The 21,734-nt window shown below is 42.2% G+C and overlaps 1 protein-coding gene across 28 annotated transcripts in view; it reads right to left on the bottom strand.

Moving 5' to 3' along the window:
* The window catches only part of PTK2 (protein tyrosine kinase 2), a gene marked incomplete at both ends in the record, with an annotated part of 141,740 nt that overhangs the window by 106,933 nt on the left and 13,073 nt on the right, over window positions 1-21,734 (bottom strand). For 18 of the 28 annotated variants that reach the window (XM_079533544.1, XM_079533543.1, XM_079533545.1 and 15 more), the window contains one exon: window positions 6,331-6,525. In XM_079533544.1, coding sequence (XP_079389670.1) covers window positions 6,331-6,525 — 195 coding nt within the window. Of the gene's footprint in view, window positions 1-6,330; window positions 6,558-20,150; window positions 20,223-21,734 lie in introns of those variants that run through there. The other 10 variants (XM_079533529.1, XM_079533533.1, XM_079533534.1 and 7 more) reach the window with 3 other exon arrangements.

Raw genomic sequence — 21,734 nt, 5'->3', positions numbered from 1 at the left:
CCTTTTTCTATCACTATAAGACCATGTAAAAAGTCAGTCCTCCTCCCTGTAAGGCCACTCTAGAAGGCCACAGTGAGGTCTCCCCGGAGTCTTCTCTAAGATAAACAAGCCCAGTTCCCTCAACCTTTCCTCACAGGAGAGGTGTCCAGCCTTCTCATCATCTTATTGGCCCTTCTCTGGACCTGCTCCAACAGCTCCACATCCTTTCTGGACTGAGGACCCCAGGCCTGGACACAGTGCTGCAGATGGGGCCTCGCAAGGGCAGAGCAGAGGGAGACAATCCCCTCCCCGTTCCCTGCTGGCCATCCTTCTGTTGATGCAGCCCAGCATACTATTGGCCTTCTGGGCTGAAAGAGCACACTGCTGGCTCAATGTTCAGCTTCTCATTCATCAGGACCCCCAAGTCATTCCCCACAGGGCTGCTCTCACTGAGTTCTTCTCACAGTCTGTACTTGTAACTGGGTTGCCCTGACCCAAGAGCAACACCTCACATTATGGCCTCATTAAGCCTCATTAGATTCTCATGTGACCACTTTTTAAGCGTGTCAAAGTCCCTCTGGATAGCATTCTTAACCTTCTGTTAAGACCACTCAGTGTGGTGTCATCAGCAACTTGCTGAGGGTGCACTCACTGCCGCTGCATTCACTGCTGATAGAGCTGTTGCAGAGTTCCAAGATGGACTGCTAAGGGACACCACTCATGATCAGCCTCCACCTGATTGCAGAGCCACTGACAACAATTTGGCTTCAACTATCCAACCAGTTATTTATCTGCACCTAACAGTACAGCCTTTAAATTCATATCTCCCCAGTTCAGAGATAAGGACGTGGTGCGGAACTATGTCAAAGGCCTTGCACAAATTCAGGCAGACAACATCTGTTGCATTCCCTCTGTCCACCAATGCCAGCACTCCATGATGCCCTAGGCTCTCTCAGAGTTCATCAATACTATGCTGTGATTCTGCAAATGAGTGAAAATGAATTGCTTGCTTGTAAATTAACAACGCTGTAGTGCTACTATGAATAAATTGAAGCTGGAATAACACACTCCCACTGTGACTACAAACCTAATTTCCCTATTTAGAAGGAAGGAAGACTTCTGCACTAGAAAAGACTTCTAGTCTTCAAGCAGCACCTTCTACACGTGGACACAGCGTTAATGTTAGTGAAGTACTTTAAATATGTATATTTATGTGTATGAATATGTATAAATACGTATAAATATGTATATGCAAACAGATCCAAACAGATTCAAGATCCAAACAGAAGTCAACTGCAAAGGTTTAGGGCAAATTAGATTTAGAAGTTCTATGGAAGTGCAGAATGCCTTCACAACACTCAGGTTTGAGTGTCCTCTGATGATGTATGCCTGACATTTGAACCCCAAATGCCATAGCCCTTTTCTCTCATAATCATGTTAATGTTTTTTTCTCCCTCTCACTCTCTCCAGTACTGATCCAGTAGATGTGTGTACACCACATGACAAAGTTGAGTCTGACTAAGTCAGGTGAAAGGGAATTCTGTCACTGAACAAGTAGGTACTGAAACAATAGCCCAAAATCACATTATTCAGGTTCCTAGCATTTTCTGCAAGTCCACAGACATCATCAGTTCAGAAAACAGAGCAATCTAAGCACTTCAGCATCTCTCACACTTAAGCCATACAAAGATCACACAAAACAGAACTGGTAGAGCCTTGCTTTCTAGTCCCCTCGACTGAATTAGCCCTTTTCCGATCCTACTGCATGCTGGTACAGTTTTGTAAATAAACTTTAGTGCTTTTGAAGTGCTTTAAATGTTTAGTTTTCCGGAAGCTTAGCATCCAGAACTCAATACTCCTTACTCTCAGATTACTTGCAAATTCCTGGTGTCTCTTCAGACCCAACTCTGTATAGCTCAATTCTAGAACAAGAGCTGTTGTAGACTTCAAGGCCACCTCTAGATCCAGATTTTTTCAGTAAAATATCAAAGGGATATTTATATAGCTTTTAAAGCATTGTTTAGTGCATCTCTTTCATCCAAGGATATCTAGAGTATCATGCAAAAGTAAAGCAGCCACCCTGAAGACCAGCAGTAAGAAGCCACAGTGCAGAAACACCAGCAAAACTTCAAGGGCTTCAGACAAACCTGATAGGAAGAGAAATGCTGCAAGAACAGCTAGCCAAAATGAATTAAACACAGTCACTATAGGACAGACTTAGACATGGAAACTGCAAATAGTTTTGGATGGTAAAAATGGTGGGTATGGATTGAACGGGAGAGGTAAACAGGAAAAAAAAAGTAAGGAACGCTGAATAGCACAGTAATGCAGCTTACTTAACTGCTTTAGTGAAGTACTGAGAGAATGTGCTTTAGCCCTCCTAAAAATCTCCGGTGAGGGACCTGGCTGGGATCACATAGCTCTTCCGATCACGCACCCATGCTTTCTAGGATAGCACTGGAGGACTAGAAGTTGAAAAGATACACCAGAAGCAAGCCAGATGCCTCTGAGTGTAAATGCAGAGCATGAAGCAGAACTGCAGTTGAGCAAAAAGCCTTCTGTCCAGACCAGTTCGCACAAGATTTTCAAAGGCTTGCTTAATAAAAATCCACTCCTCTCATCCCTCAATCTGCTAAATGTCAACAACGCATTTATTTCCTGCTTCGGCCACGTCTTCTGGAAACAGAAAGGCAATTTACCTGTAATTGCAGCTCAAAATTCAGTGGCATTGTTTACATTCCAGGTGCACTGGAGACCAAAGAAATCCAGTCTCAGCAGCACCCACCCCACTGCATTCCGGTGCTGGGGCTGTGAACAGGGCAGAGCATGCCCTGGAAATCCAATTTTGTGAATGTGCACACAGAAAACACATATTAACAGAAATAACAAGTTCAACAACCTTTCCTTTTCTGCACAGCAAATATAGCCAAGCACTTGCTGTAGGTGGCCAATGTTTGAACAGCCATAAAGAACTTCTTTTCTTTTGGAAATGAAGCATGTCTTCAGTTTAACACCAAGGGAAAAAGAACATGAAAGAGAGCGTGTCAGTTCTCTGAAATCCAAAAAAGCATTTCTAAGAATTGAAAAGTTGCTCTTCAATCCATTGGAGAATATGGGCTCATCCTTCAGAGGAAACAGCTAACTTTGAGGGTCTAAATCCATCCAGAAACAACAGTTATAGTCATCAAGTTCTCCTTAGAGCAAAGCCCACACGTAAATACTGCTGTCCTGTTAAAAGATATTTCAAGAAAAATAGCAAGGAAGTTGTACCTTTAATCTGGGCACATTGAGACTCTTATAGAAAGCTAAATTATGTTCATCTGAGCTTAACAACGAGAGTCTTTTCATTATAAAGGTTTTCCCCTTTAGTGATCAAAGATGTTTTCTACCCTGCTCTTGACAAATCGTAAAATATCTCCGTTGTTTGTTCGTTTTTTGAAAGAGGGTTTTTCCTCACTTCTTTAACCAAACACATCCTTTCCACTGACAAAGGCAAATACAGTTTAACTTGAAACAGAAGATATTATGTTAGGGAAGCACTAAAAATAAGTGTGGAAGTTTCTTTCCTGACTTTCCTTCAGTGTTAGCACATAACACAAAGTCCTCTGCTTTATCAGCAGAAATACCTTGAAATTGGCTGCTCTGGAGATTCCAGTCCAAATCTGCCTTCCTTTCAAGGCTGGAAGGGTTCCTTGGCCATCATTCCAGCAGCCACACCAATCAGGGAGAAATCTTGAAAAAAACCTTTTCTTTCCCTTTTAGTTGCACAGTTTTCTCAAAGGCATTCACTGCTGAATACTTCCAAGAGTTCATAGAAATGAGCCAAGAGACAAACCCAGCATCAGCCTCCTTCCAGTTTGTAACCCACAGAAGAAATGGAAGCTCTACTGCAGTCAATCTCCATTGTAAGAGGTGAAGGAAAAAACAAAGGCATAAAAAACCTATCAAGGCTGCTTTCACCTTAAATTACTTAACTTGGTCAAACAGCAGTCATTTCAATGGAATGGAGGCTTGTACTCCAACAACCATTCACTGTTTCTAAAACAAACGTCAGGACATGGCAATCCATCAGTGCTACGCCACTGCTATGAGTACCTGCTCATATCCACACTGACTTCTCACTCTGCCAAAATAAAAAGGCAGCTGCTTTGTTACATGAGTGGAAGTAACAGTGAGTCATCGCTTGCCCAGTGTTCTTGTTCTTGGGAAAGGAGAACAATACAAAGATATTAATTACTTTAGAAACAAACATACAAAGAAATGTACATACATGAAAATCAAAAATGAAGGCAAGCCTCTGGTAACTGCTACCTATCTTTTAATTCTTTAAATAAAAAAAAAAAACACTACGCTTTCTTGCTTAAAATAAGAGCATATGGCTTTCCAAATGCAACTCAACACTGGATTTTTTTACATGGAGTATAAATTTTGCATTCTAAAAGCCCAGAACCGCTGGAATTTTTTTAATCAAAGAAACCAGAGATGTGATCTGTTTTTATTTCTACATATTGCTTTGGAAAGATAACCTGGATTTCAAATACGGTATTTTCAAATCCACAGCCGAAACTTGCAAGGTTAAAAATTGATACAATTTTCCTCTCTGGCACACCACAATAGACTTCATGAAATAAATCAATCACACTGGACACATCAAATCAACATACTTAAGTCAGGCAATTAAGACATGATGCAGCACTCAAAAAACCCTGTTTCATGTAAAATAAGTGTATGTTACTGATGACAGTGATTCCTACCAGTGTACCTCTAATTTGTCTAGCCACCAAGTTATCCCTATACAGAGATATGAACTGATTAAATTGACAAGAGACAGATTTTCTGATGATCACCAAGGAAAATCCCTCAATTTCACAAGTCTGTGATCACTGCAGCAAAACTTACTCCACCTAAGAATGCTCTGAGGTCTTTCTTATACAAAGAGATGCTAGAAAGTATAATAGAAAAGGAAGAGAAAGCATTCAAAATTCGTTACTGGGATTTAAATTACTGTACAGAGAATACAGATGCTGGAAGGAATGGGCAGGTGGCAACCCGCTTGCACAGCAAGAACCCTGTAGAACAAAGCCAACCCTGTAAACCACCTACCACAAGGCAAGACTGGTCTTGGACAATAGCTGAAAACAAGCAAACAACTAAGCTTTAACAGTACTTGAAATGCTGAACAGAGTTCATTTCATACAAGACCTCAGAATGTGAATGAGTGCAGCAAATGCTAAGGGTCTCATAGTCAGATTACTATTCCACACATTCTACACAGACCTGTTTAACCCTCTCCGAAATAAACACAATATTTTCATGCATATGTATACTTACACACGTATCTAAGATAACATATACCTGAATTACTGAAACAATCCTTAGTCGTCTTTTTTTTTTTGTTCAAGTTAGCTGAAGGACTGCACTGTACAAATAAAACCAGATGACTACTGGGGTGAGGAGGGGAAGACAGGTGGGAAGAAACGGCTTTGCTGTAAAATGTTTTATTCCCCCACTGTGGAAGGAAATGCTTTTTAAACAAGAATTAAAAGAAAAAAACAACATATCCTTACATACATTAAACAATTGTTTACCTTTTTTTACTTTCACAGAATCACAGAATGGCCTGGGATGGAAAGGACCTCAAGGATCATCAAGTTCCAAACCCTCCAATGCATGAAGGGCAGCCAACCTCTCCATTTAATACTAGACCAGGCTGCCCAGGGCCCCATCCAACCTGGCCTTGAACACCTCCAGGGACGGGGCATCCACAGCCTCTGTAGGCAGCCTGTTCCAGCACCTCACCACTCTCATAGTAAAGAACTTCCCCCTGACATCCAACCTAAATCTTCCCTCCTTCAACTTAAAACCATTTCCCCTTGTCCTGCTATTATCTACCCTTTCAAACAGTTGACCTCCCTACTTCTTTTAATAAAGAACAAGGAGAAAGCCATTTGATACCTCTCCTCTCCTACATTTCCTCCCATCACCACACAGAATTTTGGGGTATACAAATTGGTAAATGTTGAATGACGTAAGTCAGTAGTAGTATTTAAACTGACAACCAGTTCTATAAATTTCAAGTTTCTGTTCTGCAAAAGGGAAAGACTTCTTCTGTTTCTTGAAGGCAGTAAACTATCATACACCAATTTCCACAGCTCTTCCCCTCTCTCCCCGAAGGAAAGTTGGTACCACTTAAAGCCTTTTCCAAAAATTACTCAAAGCGTACAACAGGTAAAGATTCTTTCAAAATAAACAGTGAATCTTCTGTGTTTCCTGGTTTCCAGATTTCACCTTTTGAGGGTAAAGTTTGCATTTAACCTAAGGAGGGCAGGAGAACACTAAAACCAGACTTACTCGAACATCAGTAGCATCTCCATGCCGGATAATACTGGCCCACGTCGTTGGCTCACTGCTGGTTTCAAAGTAGTGAAAAACCTTTAGGACTCGCTCCATGGCCCCCGGGGAACGCTCCATCCCAGTACCGAGGTGCGTCTTTGCACTTGAACTTGGTGTATGATTCAAGTTTGGATCAAGGTAAGCTGCTGCCATGGTTTTGCTAGATGCTAGGTATCTGTCATATTCTGGAAAAGGGAAACAGAAAATTAATTAATTTTCATTATGCCCAAATTCTTAGACTGATTCAGACAAAACGTTTACCGCAAATTCTGCAAGACTAATTTTTAAGGCTCATTTAATTGCTTATTCGGAGCTCCCTACTAGAACAGTTTACTAAAACAAAATCTATTCAGAGTAGTATCAAAAAAAATGGTGAACCTCACAGAGTACATCAATCTAATGTGTACAGCACACATAACAGAAGCGGTATCTTATACAAGACTTCTTCCTTCACTTTCTGTATCTTGATCCAGTCATCCTCCTTTGAAGAGCAAATGCTGACTTCCAGTTTTACCAGGAGCTCCCACTGCCAGGACCGCTCACTCAAAGTTGGCCTTACAGAAGCCCAAAGACTGGCACTGGGAAACCCTGACACCCAAGACACAAATCCGAATCTATATGATGGCAACGCACACCAACACCAGCCTCTTCAATTTAATGCTAAGACCATAGAAGATCAGTCTTCTATAAATCAGATCAGATTTTCAGCTATTCTGGGACGCAGTGGAACTCAGACCATCCAGAGTGAAATTCATCCTTCAACGAGGCACCATGAAGATCACCACTGAACGCCCTCCCAGCAACTGTGGTAGAACAATGTGGCACAGGCTGCCCACAGAAGCTGAAGATGCCCCATCGCTGGAGGCTTTCAAGGCCAGGTTTGATGGCAGTCTGATCTGGTGGGTGGCAACCCTGCCCGTGGCAGGGCATTGGAACTGGGTGGGGTTTAAGATCCCTTCCAACCCAAGTCATTCTACTATTCTACATACTGCTATGCCACTGACTTTTTGTTTTGTTTCCAAGTGATTTTCGTATCTAGCGGCAAAAGACACAGCCAACAGTATGAACCTGTATCTCAAAGAAGCAAAAAATTGCATCCTGGCTACTGCTGCGAATTTGTCCACAATGAGCAGATGGTATCTGAGAAATCAATACCGAACAAGAGACAAAAAGAGAAAACAATACATTTTCCTTTGCTTGATACAGCCTTAGGAATCATCTCAGTCTGCTGGCTGCAAACAACAAAGATCAATGAGCTGAGCTGTCAGGGCTGCACAAGTGCACCAAGAATTTCAGCGCCTCTTCCTTGCACAGTGAACACAGCAGGGAGGCAGTCGATCAAACGTGGAAATGCTAAAGAACAACAAGCTTGATCTTTTGGGCATGGTACAGTGAATGCCTCCGAGTAGTAAAGTTGGCTTGGGAAAGAGTCAGAAGGAGAAGAGAGTGAAATTGCTTTAGACTCTACCACTGTTGAGTATATCCTAATACCAGACCAAGCTATCCAGGGCCCCATCCTACCTGGCCCTGAGCACCTCCAAGGCAAGGAGCTACAGCACAAGGTGAGAGGAAACCAACAGACTACCTGCACAGTATGACAGTAGGACTTTTTCAGTAAATCAGAGGGAATCACATCCACCCAGAGCTGTACAAAGTTCAAGTTGGCAATACTGGGTCAGACAAAGGCCTCAGATGCAAGCCCTTAGGGAAGGTAAGCATAGGCCAACAAGTGGAAGACACTTCTCCCAAATACTTCCCATGCCTGATACTTGAGGGAATTCCTATACCTGCTCATTGCTGGCTCTGGGGACAGACTGATGAAACTGAAGTGCTCTCAACTAATCCTATACTTATTTATAAATCCTTCCTTCTGTCCACTCTACACCAACAAATACAGATCAGAAAGCAAAACCTTTTGTTTTATCATAGAATCATAGAATCATAGAATCACTAAGGTTGGAAAAGACCTAAAAGATCACCCAGTCCAACCGTTCACCTATTCCCAATAGCTCTTACTAAACCATGTCCCTCAACGCAACATCCAGCCTTTCCTTGAACACCCCCAGGGTCGGTGATTCCACCACCTCCCTGGGCAGTCCATTCCAGTGCCTGACCACCCTTTCTGAAAAGTAATACTTCCTCATGTCCAGCCTGAATTTCCCCTGCCGTAGCTTGAAACCATTCCCCCTGGTCCTATCACTAATGACACGAGAGAAGAGGCCGACCCCTAGCTCACTACAACCTCCCTTCAGGAAGTTATAGAGAGCAATAAGGTCTCCCCTGAGCCTCCTCTTCTCCAGGCTGAACATTCCCAGCTCCTTCAGCCTCTCCTCATATGGCCTGTGTTCCAGACCCCTCACCAGCTTCGTTGCCCTTCTTTGAACACGTTCCAGGGCCTCAATATCTTTCTTGCAGTGAGGGGCCCAAAACTGGACACAGTACTCGAGGTGCGGCCTGACGAGTGCTGAATATAGGGGAACAATCACCTCTCTGCTCCTGCTTGCAACACTGTTTCTGATGCAAGCCAGGATGCCATTGGCCTTCTTGGCCACCTGGGCACACTGTCGGCTCATGTTCAGCCGAGCATCAATCAATACCCCCAGGTCCATTTCCTCTACGCAGTCCTCCAGCCACACCGCCCCAAGCCTGTAGCGTCGCCTGGGGTTGTTGTGGCCGAAGTGCAGGACCCGGCATTTGGCCTTGTTGAAACTCATCCCATTGGCTCCAGCCCAGCTCTCCAGCCTGTCCAGATCCCTCTGTAGGGCGTCGCTACCCCCAGGCAGATCCACGCTTCCAGCCAATTTGGTGTCATCTGCGAATTTACTGAGGGTGCACTCGATGCCCTCATCGAGGTCATCTATAAAGATATTGAAGAGGACAGGCCCCAGCACCGACCCCTGCGGAACACCACTCACGACCGGTCGCCAGCTGGATTTGACTCCATTCACCACCACTCTCTGCGCCCGGCCCTCCAGCCAGCTCCTCACCCAGCCAAGAGTGTACCCATCCAAGCCTCTGACTGCCAGCTTCTGCAGGAGAATGCTGTGGGAGACAGTGTCAAAGGCTTTGCTGAAGTCTAGGTAGACCACATCAACAGCCTTTCCTTCATCCACCAGATGGGTCACTAGATCATAGAAGGAGATCAGGTTGGTCAAACAGGACCTGCCCTTCATGAACCCATGCTGGCTAGGCCTGATCCCCCGGTCACCCTGCACATGCCGCATGATCTCCCTCAAGACGATCTGCTCCATAACCTTCCCTGGCACCGAGGTCAGGCTGACAGGCCTGTAGTTCCCCGGATCCTCCTTACGACCTTTCTTATAAATGGGAGTCACATTGGCAAGCCTCCAGTCATCTGGGACCTCACCAGTCAACAAGGAGCGCTGACAGATGATGGAAAGCGGCTCGGCTATCACCTCCGCCAGTTCCCTCAGCACTCTTGGGTGTATCTCATCTGGCCCCATCGACTTGTGACAGTCCAGCTGGAGCAGTAGGTCTCTGACTGCTTCTTTCAGAATCACAGGGGGGTTAGTGTGCTCCCCGGCCGAGATTACCAGGTCAGAGAGAGGGGTATCCTGAGGATAACTGGTCTGACTTTTAAAGACAGACGTAAAGAAGGCATTCAGAACCTCCGCCTTTTCCTTATCCTCAGTGGTCACATTCCCAGCCTCATCCAGCAAAGAGTGGATATTCTCCTTTGTCCTCCTCTTACTGTTAATGTATTTATAAAAGAGTTTCTTATTCCTTTTCACACCAGCAGCTAGGTTAAATTCAAGCTGGGCTTTTGCCTTTCTGATTTCACCTCTACACATCCTAACAACTTCCCTGTATTCATTTTGAGTGGCCTGTCCCTCTTTCCACAGGCGGTAGATTCTCTTTTTCTCCCGGAGCCTCAGGAATAGCTCCCTATTCATCCACGCCGGTCTTCTTCCCCGCCGGCTCATTTTGCAGCTCAGGGGGACTGCCTGCTCCTGCGCCCTTAAGACTTCCTTTTTGAAGAGCAACCAGCTCTCTTGGACCCCTTTGCTTGCTAGGACTGAATGCCAGGGGACTCCCCCTATTAGTCCCCTGAACAATTCAAAGTCCGCCCTCCTGAAGTCCAAGGTAGCAGTATTACTATTCCCCCTCCAGGCTCCACCGTGAATCACGAAGTCTATCATTTCATGATCACTCTGTCACTCTATCCTCACAGAAGGAGCTGGCAAGCTGTTTTCATAAAAGCCTTTCATAAAAAAAGCTGAAGCAGGTCTAACAATCCTCCTCTTGGCAGACGGAGACCAACACATCATGACCTTCTGCAAAGCTCCTCTCCTGTAATGTGAAATTGGGCTGTAAAAGTCCAACAGAGGAGACTGGGGAGCAGCCTAAAGGCAACTCCCTTGGCCAAAGTCCTAACTGCTCTCAACAGTGTAATGACTAAGAATTAAATAGCAGTTTTCTGCTCAACTTGGGCCACTTTTAAGTTTTTGCTATTAAGTTCTGCTTCCTTTAAAACCTACTACACTACCCCAAAGTCACTAGTAAAAACACTGAGTGTTGTATGTCAAGCTTACCCACAACAAACAGTAGAAGAAAATCACTGCAAACCAAAGCAACATGAGGATTTCTTTTTTTTTTTTTGGCCACGGGGAACAAGAAGAACACCTGCTTTAATGTTTATGTGTAGCATGTCATCAAGTTAACAGACAAATTTAACAGATTTTCTTTGGCAGAAAAAGGGAGAAAAGCTACAAGGAGAAGCAGAAAAGTATTTTGAGTGTCTAACCACAGATTTATTACGGACAGTCCATATCCCTTGAGAGCTGCAAACAGAGAAGTGATGAAAGACATCAGTTTCATACACAGAAGTGCTCTTACCATAATTTCAGTGGATAAAAAAAACACTTATGACAGAGGGAATTTCTAAATATGCATCATCTTGAGGAGAAAATCCAGAATCCAGCATTGAGGACCATCCTAGGTACAGGGTATGGTCAGTACTCACAGCATTTCACAGGACAGAAGCATTTAAAGGTAAAACAACTTCGTACTACAAGTCAGACAAGCACTTTTCCTTAAAAATTTCATCATCTTTGGGTTCTTTACAACTTTCAACTTTTAAAAATCCCAGTGCTTTCTTTACAAGGTAACAAAAAGGCAGTAAATTCGGATAGCTCTTAAGTTACAGAAACACATGCCATAGCTCTGGTTATGGATCTATTAACTTAAACATTAAAACCAGCCCCTGGTTTTGAGTTTATGATGTGACTGTAAAGCTTTGCCCTTGGCCAAAATTTTGTAAAACATAACTGCACTTCTCTTAAGGACAGTTTGACGACTGTTTTACAAGATCTGCTTGGTTATTATAAGATGCAAAGAGAGCTAAGGTGACCAAACAAGGATGCTTACTTGAGCTTTTCTACATTCCAGCCAGGTTTGTAATATCACAAAACAGACAGATCAGCTTTAGTCCTCTTGGTATTAACCAGACAGGCAGGAGGCTATTATACAGCAGAAATGAGCTACTTTGTTCTGACTTTATTCTGCTTAGTTTTATTGGGTACTGTGATGATAAAGGAGCAGAGGCACATCAAGCCCAATGGTCAACCTGTTTGTATGCAGAGCTGAGTGTTATCTCTCCCTCTGGGCTTCCAAGATGAGAAGCTATCAATCTCCCAGTTCACACACCATACAATAATAAAAAAAAAAACACAACACAACAAAACCAACATTATTTCCCAGTACTACAACAACTTATTCCATGCTTCAGGAGAGTGGAGCAAAGCCATCCTGGCCTGCTGATATTAGGTGATTCTGCCAAGATGCTGTAAGCTGTTCCCAAATCACAATGTGCGTTATCATTTTGATAACCTGCTATCATCTGGCAGAATAGCTGAGATTTAGGAATGTAAATGGAAGACACTGAAGTGAGGTCAGAAGAGCCTTTATTATTATTATTATTATTGAAAAACAAACAAAACCACACTGCACAGCAAGGAAGCACCGCTGACCTTGCTTGTGCTTTTTTTTTTTTTACAATTCGATTTTAAATGGCAGCAATTTTCACTACAGATATCGGAATAAATTACAATAAAGTTGTTTTTATTTTCTCAAAAACACAAAGTTATGCGTTCACTAACTGAATGACTTCTAAAAATCTGTTCACAACTCACTCACTGCTCAACTTAATTCCTGCCGACAACTTACCACCACTGCATATTGCCCACATTTGATGACTGCAATGGAAACAAAGTCAATATTATGACTTCTGGCAGTACAAACAATCAAAGCTCAAAGTCATACTTCACCACCAGCTCTGAGTACTGAGAAATGAAATCCCTTCCACTAACGAGACAGTCAAAAGAAGTCATAACAAATATTTAAATCCATTAATAAAGTGTTAAGTAGTCTGATAGAGTCAACCTTTTCAACGTCAAAAATGTCTGCACTATTAGCAAATGGATAATATATGGAAAATAAGTTACTCAACACAAGACTTGGCACATGGCCACCAACATGATGCCAACAAGTTTGTCTGACAAGGAACTGAGCTATAGTTACTGACACTATGACTTCATCATAACCTTTACAACTACAGAGAAGTTTTTATAATGTTGCTGAGGTGAACCCATCTCAGGCTTGAAGACACCCAAATCTATGACAATTTCTAGAAGAGAGCTCCAGGGGACCTCATCCATGTGTATAAATACCTGACAGGGAGGGAATAATGAAGATGAAGTGAGGCTCCTCTCCATGGTGCTCAGTGAGACGACACAAAGTGACGAACAATGATTTCCATTACAACCATCTCCCCAGGTCCCTTTAAAACCCAGCAAATTGGTGAGGGCTAAATTAATAATTCCTCCCACACTACAACCATGTAATTGCTCAGGTCAGAAAAGACCTTAAAGATCATCAAGTCCAAACACAAAGTGAAACAACAGCCAACTTCAAGCTCAAAATGGGAAAAGCGTTTTGGAAGGGCAAGCCTGGGATCTCAAAATACTTATCAGAGGATATACTGAGTTCTTAAAACACTTCATAATAGGTCAGGGAGGGACTGCAATCCCTCTGTAATTTTACCAGAATACCCAGGTTATGCTCTCTGTACGTACTATGTAGATCAGGGTAGATCATTAGCCTTTTTGAACAATAAAGCCCATCAGCAATGTCTCTCACATCACACAGTAAACACACCGTGAATTTAAAGCCCTATACATTTTCCCAGTTTGCATTAAATCCTGTTGCAGCTCACCTTGCAAATATTAACTTGTCTATCTCACTCCCACAGAAACTGAGGAAATAAAACATAATTTTAAGTACTTCTCCCAGTACAAAACTTGCATTTTCAGGGGTCTGCACCAAGTTTTCCACACTGCTGATTCTTTTGATACATCATCTCCTGATATCATTTGTTGTTGTTGAGTTTCTTTGTATTTATGTATCAAAAGGTTTGGGACAGATGGATGACTCCCTGTCACTGGGATACTTACAAAACCCCATTTCTCCTAAGGAAACAGTCAACATATTCTACTTGCCGAGGGTCCCATGACACAGCTGCATAACACAGAGTTAGGGCACAGTCACGTTCCCAAAAGACTGGATAGAATAAAAAGCACAAGTAGATACCTATAACCACATCCCTATGAATTTAACAAAGAAAAATGTGAGGAAACTTTTAGCTTTCTGATTTCAAACTGGGTATAAAAAGAGAAAGAAAAAAGTATTTCTTCCTATAACAGTCATTTTGCCTTCAGAAACAGTCAATATATTTAAGCCATTTCCATAAGTCATATTGGAACCTCCCTGTTTATTTCCTGTTGAACTTATTTTTCTTGTTTTTCTTTCAGTTAATGCTGATGTTCAAAAGAAAGAGGAAAAAAAGCTGTAATTCTCTTCTCCTTCCAGTCAAATTCACTCCCCTGGTTAACACTTTCTATAGCTACATGTCCAGGAACACACATCCCTTGACATCTCCTCTCTGGATGCTTCCTGATGATCCCATCTCATAAATAAATATATTTTCAAGTTCACTAATTGTGGTCAGAAGCACTTAAGCCTCCCAGGTCAAAAAAATACGAAGCAGGCTGGCCAGACACATTAAAACCATTTCAGTAATGATTTCTTGTTATCTGTTTTAGTCCAAACTGACACATCAACAATTTCACTATATCAATATGAAATGGAAGAATAGTCCAAAACTGACAACTGCTGACCATTTTCTTTCCTTTGGAATGCTGCCTTTAACACTTAAACTCAAGGTCTTAGTTCAGTACAAGGTAAAAATTTAGAGTCTTTTTCCTAACACACAATCACGTATTTTAGAAAAACACCAAAAGGTCAAAATGAAAAATACAATAGAGACCACAGTAAAAACAAGATTAGCATCGCAAGCTGCAAACGTGCAGAAAATGTACTTCAATTGTATCAATGTTTCAGGAGATTAAATGTTCAGGGGAAGCACGAAGAGATAATTCACAGAAAATGTGAGCTACGAGAACTGTACGAAATGAAGCAATATGACATCCTTCAGCCTGAACGGGAGGCAAGCACATCTCAGCAAAAAAATCAATTAATAAGTATACCCATCCTAGACTAGCTGAAACAAGGGCTGATGTCATGCACAGCTGCTGTTAGTGAGGGCTGTCTCAAGAATCTTTAAATCACTTTTCAAAAGTGCTCCAGAAGTATTTGCCTATTACTCAGGAGCCACTGTACCTCAGGATAGAAAGATGGAGAAAAATTTTAAAGAATATTGACAAGGAGCTGAGCTATGTCTACTGTTAAGCAGTAATCCAGCTTCAGTAAGATGTCTTGCAATATTCAATATGGCACCCTTTCCCAAATCCATGGGATGTCCTGACATACCTCAAAGGCTGGGTTTAACCCAATTTTCTTGCAACACTGTTGTATAACCAGCAGTACTCAGCAACTCCTTTTGGAGTCAGCACCAATTCCTAGTTGCAATATTAAAGGAGATGATAATGAGGAAATATCATTTGAGTTGGGAATACAAGAAAATCCATGTCTTCAATTAGAACAAGGTGTCCAGCCAGATACTTGCTTCATTTTTCAGCATCATTCCAAATGTCCACTGTAATCCACTGGTACCACTGAAGTCCACATACACCCCAATCCTTTCTTATAGCTTCAATTGTTGATCTTCTGAATCTCTTTGGCAAGGTGTACAGTATTATAACTGACTATAACAGTATTATAACTTTCCCAAAAACTCAAAACTTCAACTGTTTGAAAGGGTAGATAACAACAGGACAAGGGGAAATGGTTTTCAGGTGAAGGAGGGAAGATTTAGGTTGGATGTCAGGGAGAAGTTCTTTACAGATTGAGAGTGGTGAGGTGCTGGAACAGGCTGCCCAGAGAGGCTGTGGATGCCCCGTCCCTGGAGGTGTTCAAGGCCAGGTTGGATGGGGCCCTGGGCAGCCTGGTCTGGTATTAAATGGGGAGGTTGGTGGCCCTGCATGTGGCAGGGGGTTGGAGCTTCATGATCCTTGAGGTCCCTTCCAACCCTGGCCGTTATGTGATTCTGTGAAAAAGCACAGAATTGAGTAGTAACAATTCTGTATTTCTACAAAAAGGCTACAACAGAATTCTAACTGTTGTGAAGATGCACCACTGGTTGGCAACAACCCTACTTCTGAACATCAGAACAGGACAGTGATGCAAGCAATTGAACTTAACCATTTCAAGTACTACTTACTGAACACTGCCCACTGGAGGCCCTACATAGCACAATTTCTTCTGAACAGCTGTACAAGTAGTAAATAGAAGCAGTGAGTGTTTATTGTCTTTCCAGAATACCAAACACAACGTGTAAGTTAGAATTAGTGATAATGAGAGCATGCTTCGAGGAGATTAGGAGCTAGACACGTCTGAACAGCTAAGGGCAGCAGTAAGGTATTTCGGCTATGCATTATCAGAGATAAAAATATTTGGCTTTTGCTACTATTTGACTTTAAACTTGCCCTTCCTAGCTTTTGGATACTGAATGATTATAGCATCCCAGCCTTTATTACACAACATTCGGCTGCGTAGGCTTTTAATTTCTGATTCACTTTGCAACAGTTTAAGTTGCCCTCATGTTATCCCTATTTTTATGAAAGCCAGAAGATAAGAGGCACTTAAGTACTCGGGAGGAACAGTGCATGACAATAGTCACGTTGTCCCATTGCATGGCAATGGCCCCATTACAAAAACCAATGACCTGTAAAAAGTTTGACTTAAGCCTATTGTGGCTCAAGTGTTTTCCAGAGCCGGTAATTACAGCCTCTGTTACATACAGAGAAACGAAGAACAAAGTGATTCTTATTCAAGCGACTGAATGGTAGTTTAATGTAGGCCGACCATAAAAATTCTTCCAATTACAGCTTTTGGAGATGATATTCCTCCGCATCTCTCACACACACACACACACACACACACACACACACACACACACACGAATAAGAGCAGTGCAATAGGGCACCACGGCTGCTAAATCAGTTGACTGACTTTGGCAATTCCTCACAAAGAGGGAAAACTTCAAAAAATATTGGTCTGCAGAAGAAAAAACGGCTCAATCCTCTACAGCAAAGACTGATTCTGTAGCTATTCAGCTGTATGCTTCTCATTACTTCATACTGCCCAGTGGAAGAAACCATTTGTGAACCTTCTGAGAACCCAACGCACCGCTTCCTTCGCCGCCACCCCCATCAGGAGGGACAGTCTGGATCAAAACTATAAGAGGTTTTGTAGCACCCACATAGGAAAGAAAATATGATACAGCCTTCCATGAAAAAAACGGTTTCAGTTTGCCCTAACCACAGCTCTATCAGTACTCTTACATCCAAAGCCTGTCCATCCAGGCTGTCAAAGGACATGGCAATGGCTTGGTAAGGTCTTCATGGTACGAGGCACACGAAGAAATGAAGGCAAACACTAAAAAATAAACTAAAACACAAACAAACACACACAAGTAAGCAGGTTTCACTACCTCCACCAGAAGATGTTACACCATTTTAGAGCAGATCTGAGCATATCTTAAGATGACCCAGAAGATGAAGCTTATTTTATGGTGCACTGTTGTTTCACTATTCTTCCCTGGGGGGGGAAAAAAAAATGCAATTCTTATCCAACAATCTGAACTCACAGAATAGAAACACCTGGTGGCAATAAATTGATGTTACAACAGTTCCATAAGCCTGTATTACACAGAGCTATCAACCCAGTCTACCTTGAGTCCATGTCAGAGCATGTAGAAACATTAATACTGGAGGCCACTTAAAAATGTTTTAATAATAAAAATAAAAAATAAAGTTTTTAAGATGCTGAGTAGCATTTGCCCTGAAAATAGAATCTGTTATTAGAGACCAGTAATCAAAGGAACTTTGCACATGAACTTCAGGAAGCAAGGAGTCCTCAAGCATTTGCAACCTGTGCTCTTAATGTGTTTCACAGAACCACAGAACCACCGAGGTTGGAAAAGACCTTCAAGATCATCCAGTCCAACCATTCACCTATCGCCAACAGTACTCACTAAACCATGTCCCTCAACATGGTTTGAGCATCTTGTAAAAGCATTCCGCAGTGGCTAGAGTGAAAATAGGAGGAAAAGCCTCCACAAAAGAGAACAGATGCATTTCCATACAAAATGAGTGTTGTTTTGCTGTGACAACACACTCTCCATGCCGGATTCATCTTCTTTATGCAGCAGTATTTCACAGGCTGGAGGAGCACCATTAAAATCCCGATGCAATCTGATACAGTAGTTTGCTTTAGGAAAGATCCCACAAAGGAGTAAAGCAGTAGGTATTCTAAATGAAGGATCCTTAACACATTAATGAACGAAAGTGGGGACATTCATAACGTGGAAGAGGTTCTGAGACACCTTGCTAAAGGCAGGGGTTGAAGGCCTACCATCACTCAACTTCTTGCCAGCAGAGAACCATGCACGAAGTTTATTCTGTTTTAACCTCAAGGTGCAGTTCAAGACAATGAATCTTCTTTTCTACCTAGAAACCCCACCCGAAGGCAACCAAAATGCTCAGTGGCAGAGCAGCAGTTCCATTAGGGAGAACTCAAAATGCTGGAACCCATCAAATTGTGAGACCAGGAGACAGAGAAGAGGAAGAGCTTGATTAACATCTGTGGTATCTGTAAGATGATGGATTAAATGAACCCCGAGTCCCCTGATAAAAGAATGCATTGATATTTGAATAAACTAATCTCCTAATTTTCATAGGGAAGACTTGGGAAGAAGCAGATAGTATGCTAGATGGGCCAGTGACGTGATGCATTTTTCACATTCTTCAATTCCACAGCTTCACCTTTTGCTTCTATCACTGAAGCTGAAGAATGGTTCTCTGTCAAAGTCCAGCCGAAAGCCAGCTCAAGATACCTATCTTGAGGCTTGAGAGAGACTAAGTCTGAAAATTAAATGAAGTACCAAAAAAAGTTGAGTTTTCTTGCACAGAACAATTAGAAAAATGCAAAAACTGAGGGAAAAAAGCACACCTATGAATGTGTCAGGAAATCTACACTGTATATTCTCATCCTTAGAGGGTTTATTTGTTGTTTTGTTGCTGTTATTTTTAAGTCAAATAAGTCAAGAACAGTTCAAATTCCCATGTATAGTTTAACATTCAAATATCATTAAAAGAACTCAAGTCTGGTTTCTCAGCTCTGCCTCTACAAGAAGCTGCAGACAACAAAACTGATGCATGATTATTTCCAAAGAACATGCACATACATATTTGTACAGAAGTTTAAGATCATTTTTCAAAGGAAAACAAGTTGTCACCAAAGGCTGCTGAACCAATTTAACATACCCAATTTGTCCTTGCTGCTGTCAAAGCTGCAGAGCCTGCTACCCCTTTCCTCCCTGCCAAGCCTTTCCTCATCCGCTCTGCCTGACTTGAGCAACCCTGGCTTTCCTTCTGTAGCTTCCTATTGCTACCTACACATTTTTGGAGCTGCTTTTACTTACTAAGTCAGAATAAAATCTCTTCAGGTTTTTTGTTTTTTTTTTTTTTCTGGTTTCGTGTTAGTGGATTTTTGTTTTTGTTTATTTTTGCTATGTAAATATGGTTAAGTGGCTCAAAAAGAGCTCTAAAAAGCTCTGGAGCTACTACAAAGGCAGCAGCAGAAGCATACAGCCAATAGTAAGAGAACAGACTTCTCATATTATATGGGTGTATCATATATATCCATACATATCAGCTGGTGTATCAGCTCATTGCTCTTCCTGGACTACACCTGGGTGGAGTGTGGGGAAAATAAGTAGGAGACAGAGAAGCGAGAGTTGGGTTTCGGTGACATTGCTTTCTTCCATAAGCTGCACAAATCACTTGTAGTCGAAATCTGACAACTCTGAGCTTCTGACAACTAAACCATTAAATTGCATTTACTGATTTACAACACAAGGGCAAGCCAGGGGGAGGGGAGAAATGGCAGAGCTCCAATAGGGAAAGTGAGCTCTTCTGCTATAAAGAATGAAGAGGGTGAAAATAATTTGGTTAAAATAGCAACAGTTAACAGTCATGTATCATGTTCAACTTCAACCTTAGTTTCCCCACTCCTTCAAGCCACTTATCAACTATCAGCCGGTACCCAGGTGCACTTGATCAACTAAATCAGCATATGTGGATAAGACCAAGAGCCTTTAACAGTCATGTACTGGATGCTCAGTAAATGTCAGAGTGGAAAGAAGGAGGAGGAGCTGCTGATCGAAACCACTCACACAACCAGTGTAGTCCAGACCAAACTTTTACAGCATTCAGCCTTCTGGCCGAAATAACACTCACCTCCTGGTGCCTGAGCTACCTCCTCACACAGGGGTCTTGCTGACCTACGCAGTCCCCACAGACATCTTCTTCCTACCAAAGACGAATGGTTCTTTAGCTCACCAGAGCAACACCTCTGCTCCCCACCCTTCATTTTAAATAGAAGAGAATGGAAATTACAAAGGACTTTCATGCTCCATCTTAACTGTAGATAATAGAGTTATTAAGTTCAGCAAAGCTGTAATTGTCAAGTGTTTTGTTTCTGGAACAGATGTAAAACAACTGTACAACAGACTAAGCATAAGACCTTTGATATATTAATGATAAGCAATTAATGTAAGATTACTCTCTCATTTCCTGAGTGAAGAGCAAGAGAAGCAATTTTTCTCCTATTTTCTGGTTTTGAAATGCTTGTAAACCCAACAGCCTGCAGTGTTCTTCTGAGCCAATTGCCATTTAAAACCTCAATCTTTCGCAACGTGGAGTTTTGATGGTGTTACAAAACGTCTGCAAAGGAAACCCATCAAGGTACAGAAAGTCAACTTGTGGAATACTGAACACATTCCCTGAAGTGCATCACGCTCTCCTTAGCTCTACAAACTTCCACTGTTAAAAATGGAAGCATCTCCTAGCTTTGCATCAGTGCATGAGCTAAAGGCCTTGAGGGCACAGTCTGAAAAGAAAAGAAAAAAAAAAAAAAAAAAACAGGCTAACTATCCTGTTTCACTCAGAACAATGGCAATTTCCCCTAGAAACACTTAAGAGTGTTTGCTAACACTGCACAGCAGTTTTTCTACTAGGATCAGAATGTATCAGGTGATAAAACTTACTGAAGAAATTCTTAAGTCCAGGAATTTGGATACAGGGGCAAAAGTGGATGGAATTCCTGAGTAACAGCATGGACAAATAAGGTTTGTTTGCATCTGATAGAAGGCAGACAAAGATAAGCAACTGTAATTTACACCCAAATCAACAAAACATCTGAGAGTTAACTACCATGGCACCAGCTACAGATATTCAGCAAAAACTCAATTAAAATGCAGCCAGGTTCTTCTGTCCCAGCGCTGTACACAGAGTGATGGACACCAAAAGGAGGTGAAAAGAAGCAAAGTGAGCAAGCAGCAGAACTTGTGTTATGCTTTAACAAATCCTCTGGCAGCTGTAGAGCCAATGTCCCTTCTACACAAATAAAACATTTCAGACATTATTAAGAGTTATTAAGATTTATTCCAAAGAAGTCATAGAATGGTTTGGGTTGGAGGGGACCTCTAAGATGACCTAGTTCCAGCCCCTCACCATGGGCAAGGTTGCCAATCACAAGATAGGGCCGCCTGGTATCCCATCCAATGTGGCCTTGAACATCTGCAGGAATGGGACATCCACAGCCTCTCCGGGCAGCCTGTGCCAGTACCTCACAGCCCTCTCAATGAAAAACTTCCCCCAACATCTGATCTAGATTACCCCTTCTAATTTAAAACGATCCCCTGTTGTCCTGTCACTTTGAGACCACGTAAAATGTTTGATTTCCCTCCTGTTTACAAGCGCCCAGCTCCCTCTGAGTACTGGAAGGCTGCAATGAGATCTGCCCGCAGCCTGCTCCTCTCT

This window comes from Tetrao urogallus (genome assembly GCF_951394365.1).
Source record: "Tetrao urogallus genome assembly, chromosome: 3".
NCBI lineage: Eukaryota > Metazoa > Chordata > Aves > Galliformes > Phasianidae > Tetrao > Tetrao urogallus.
The sequence above is the reverse complement of the archived record's forward strand: the minus strand, read 5'-3'. Positions and strand labels throughout refer to the sequence as shown.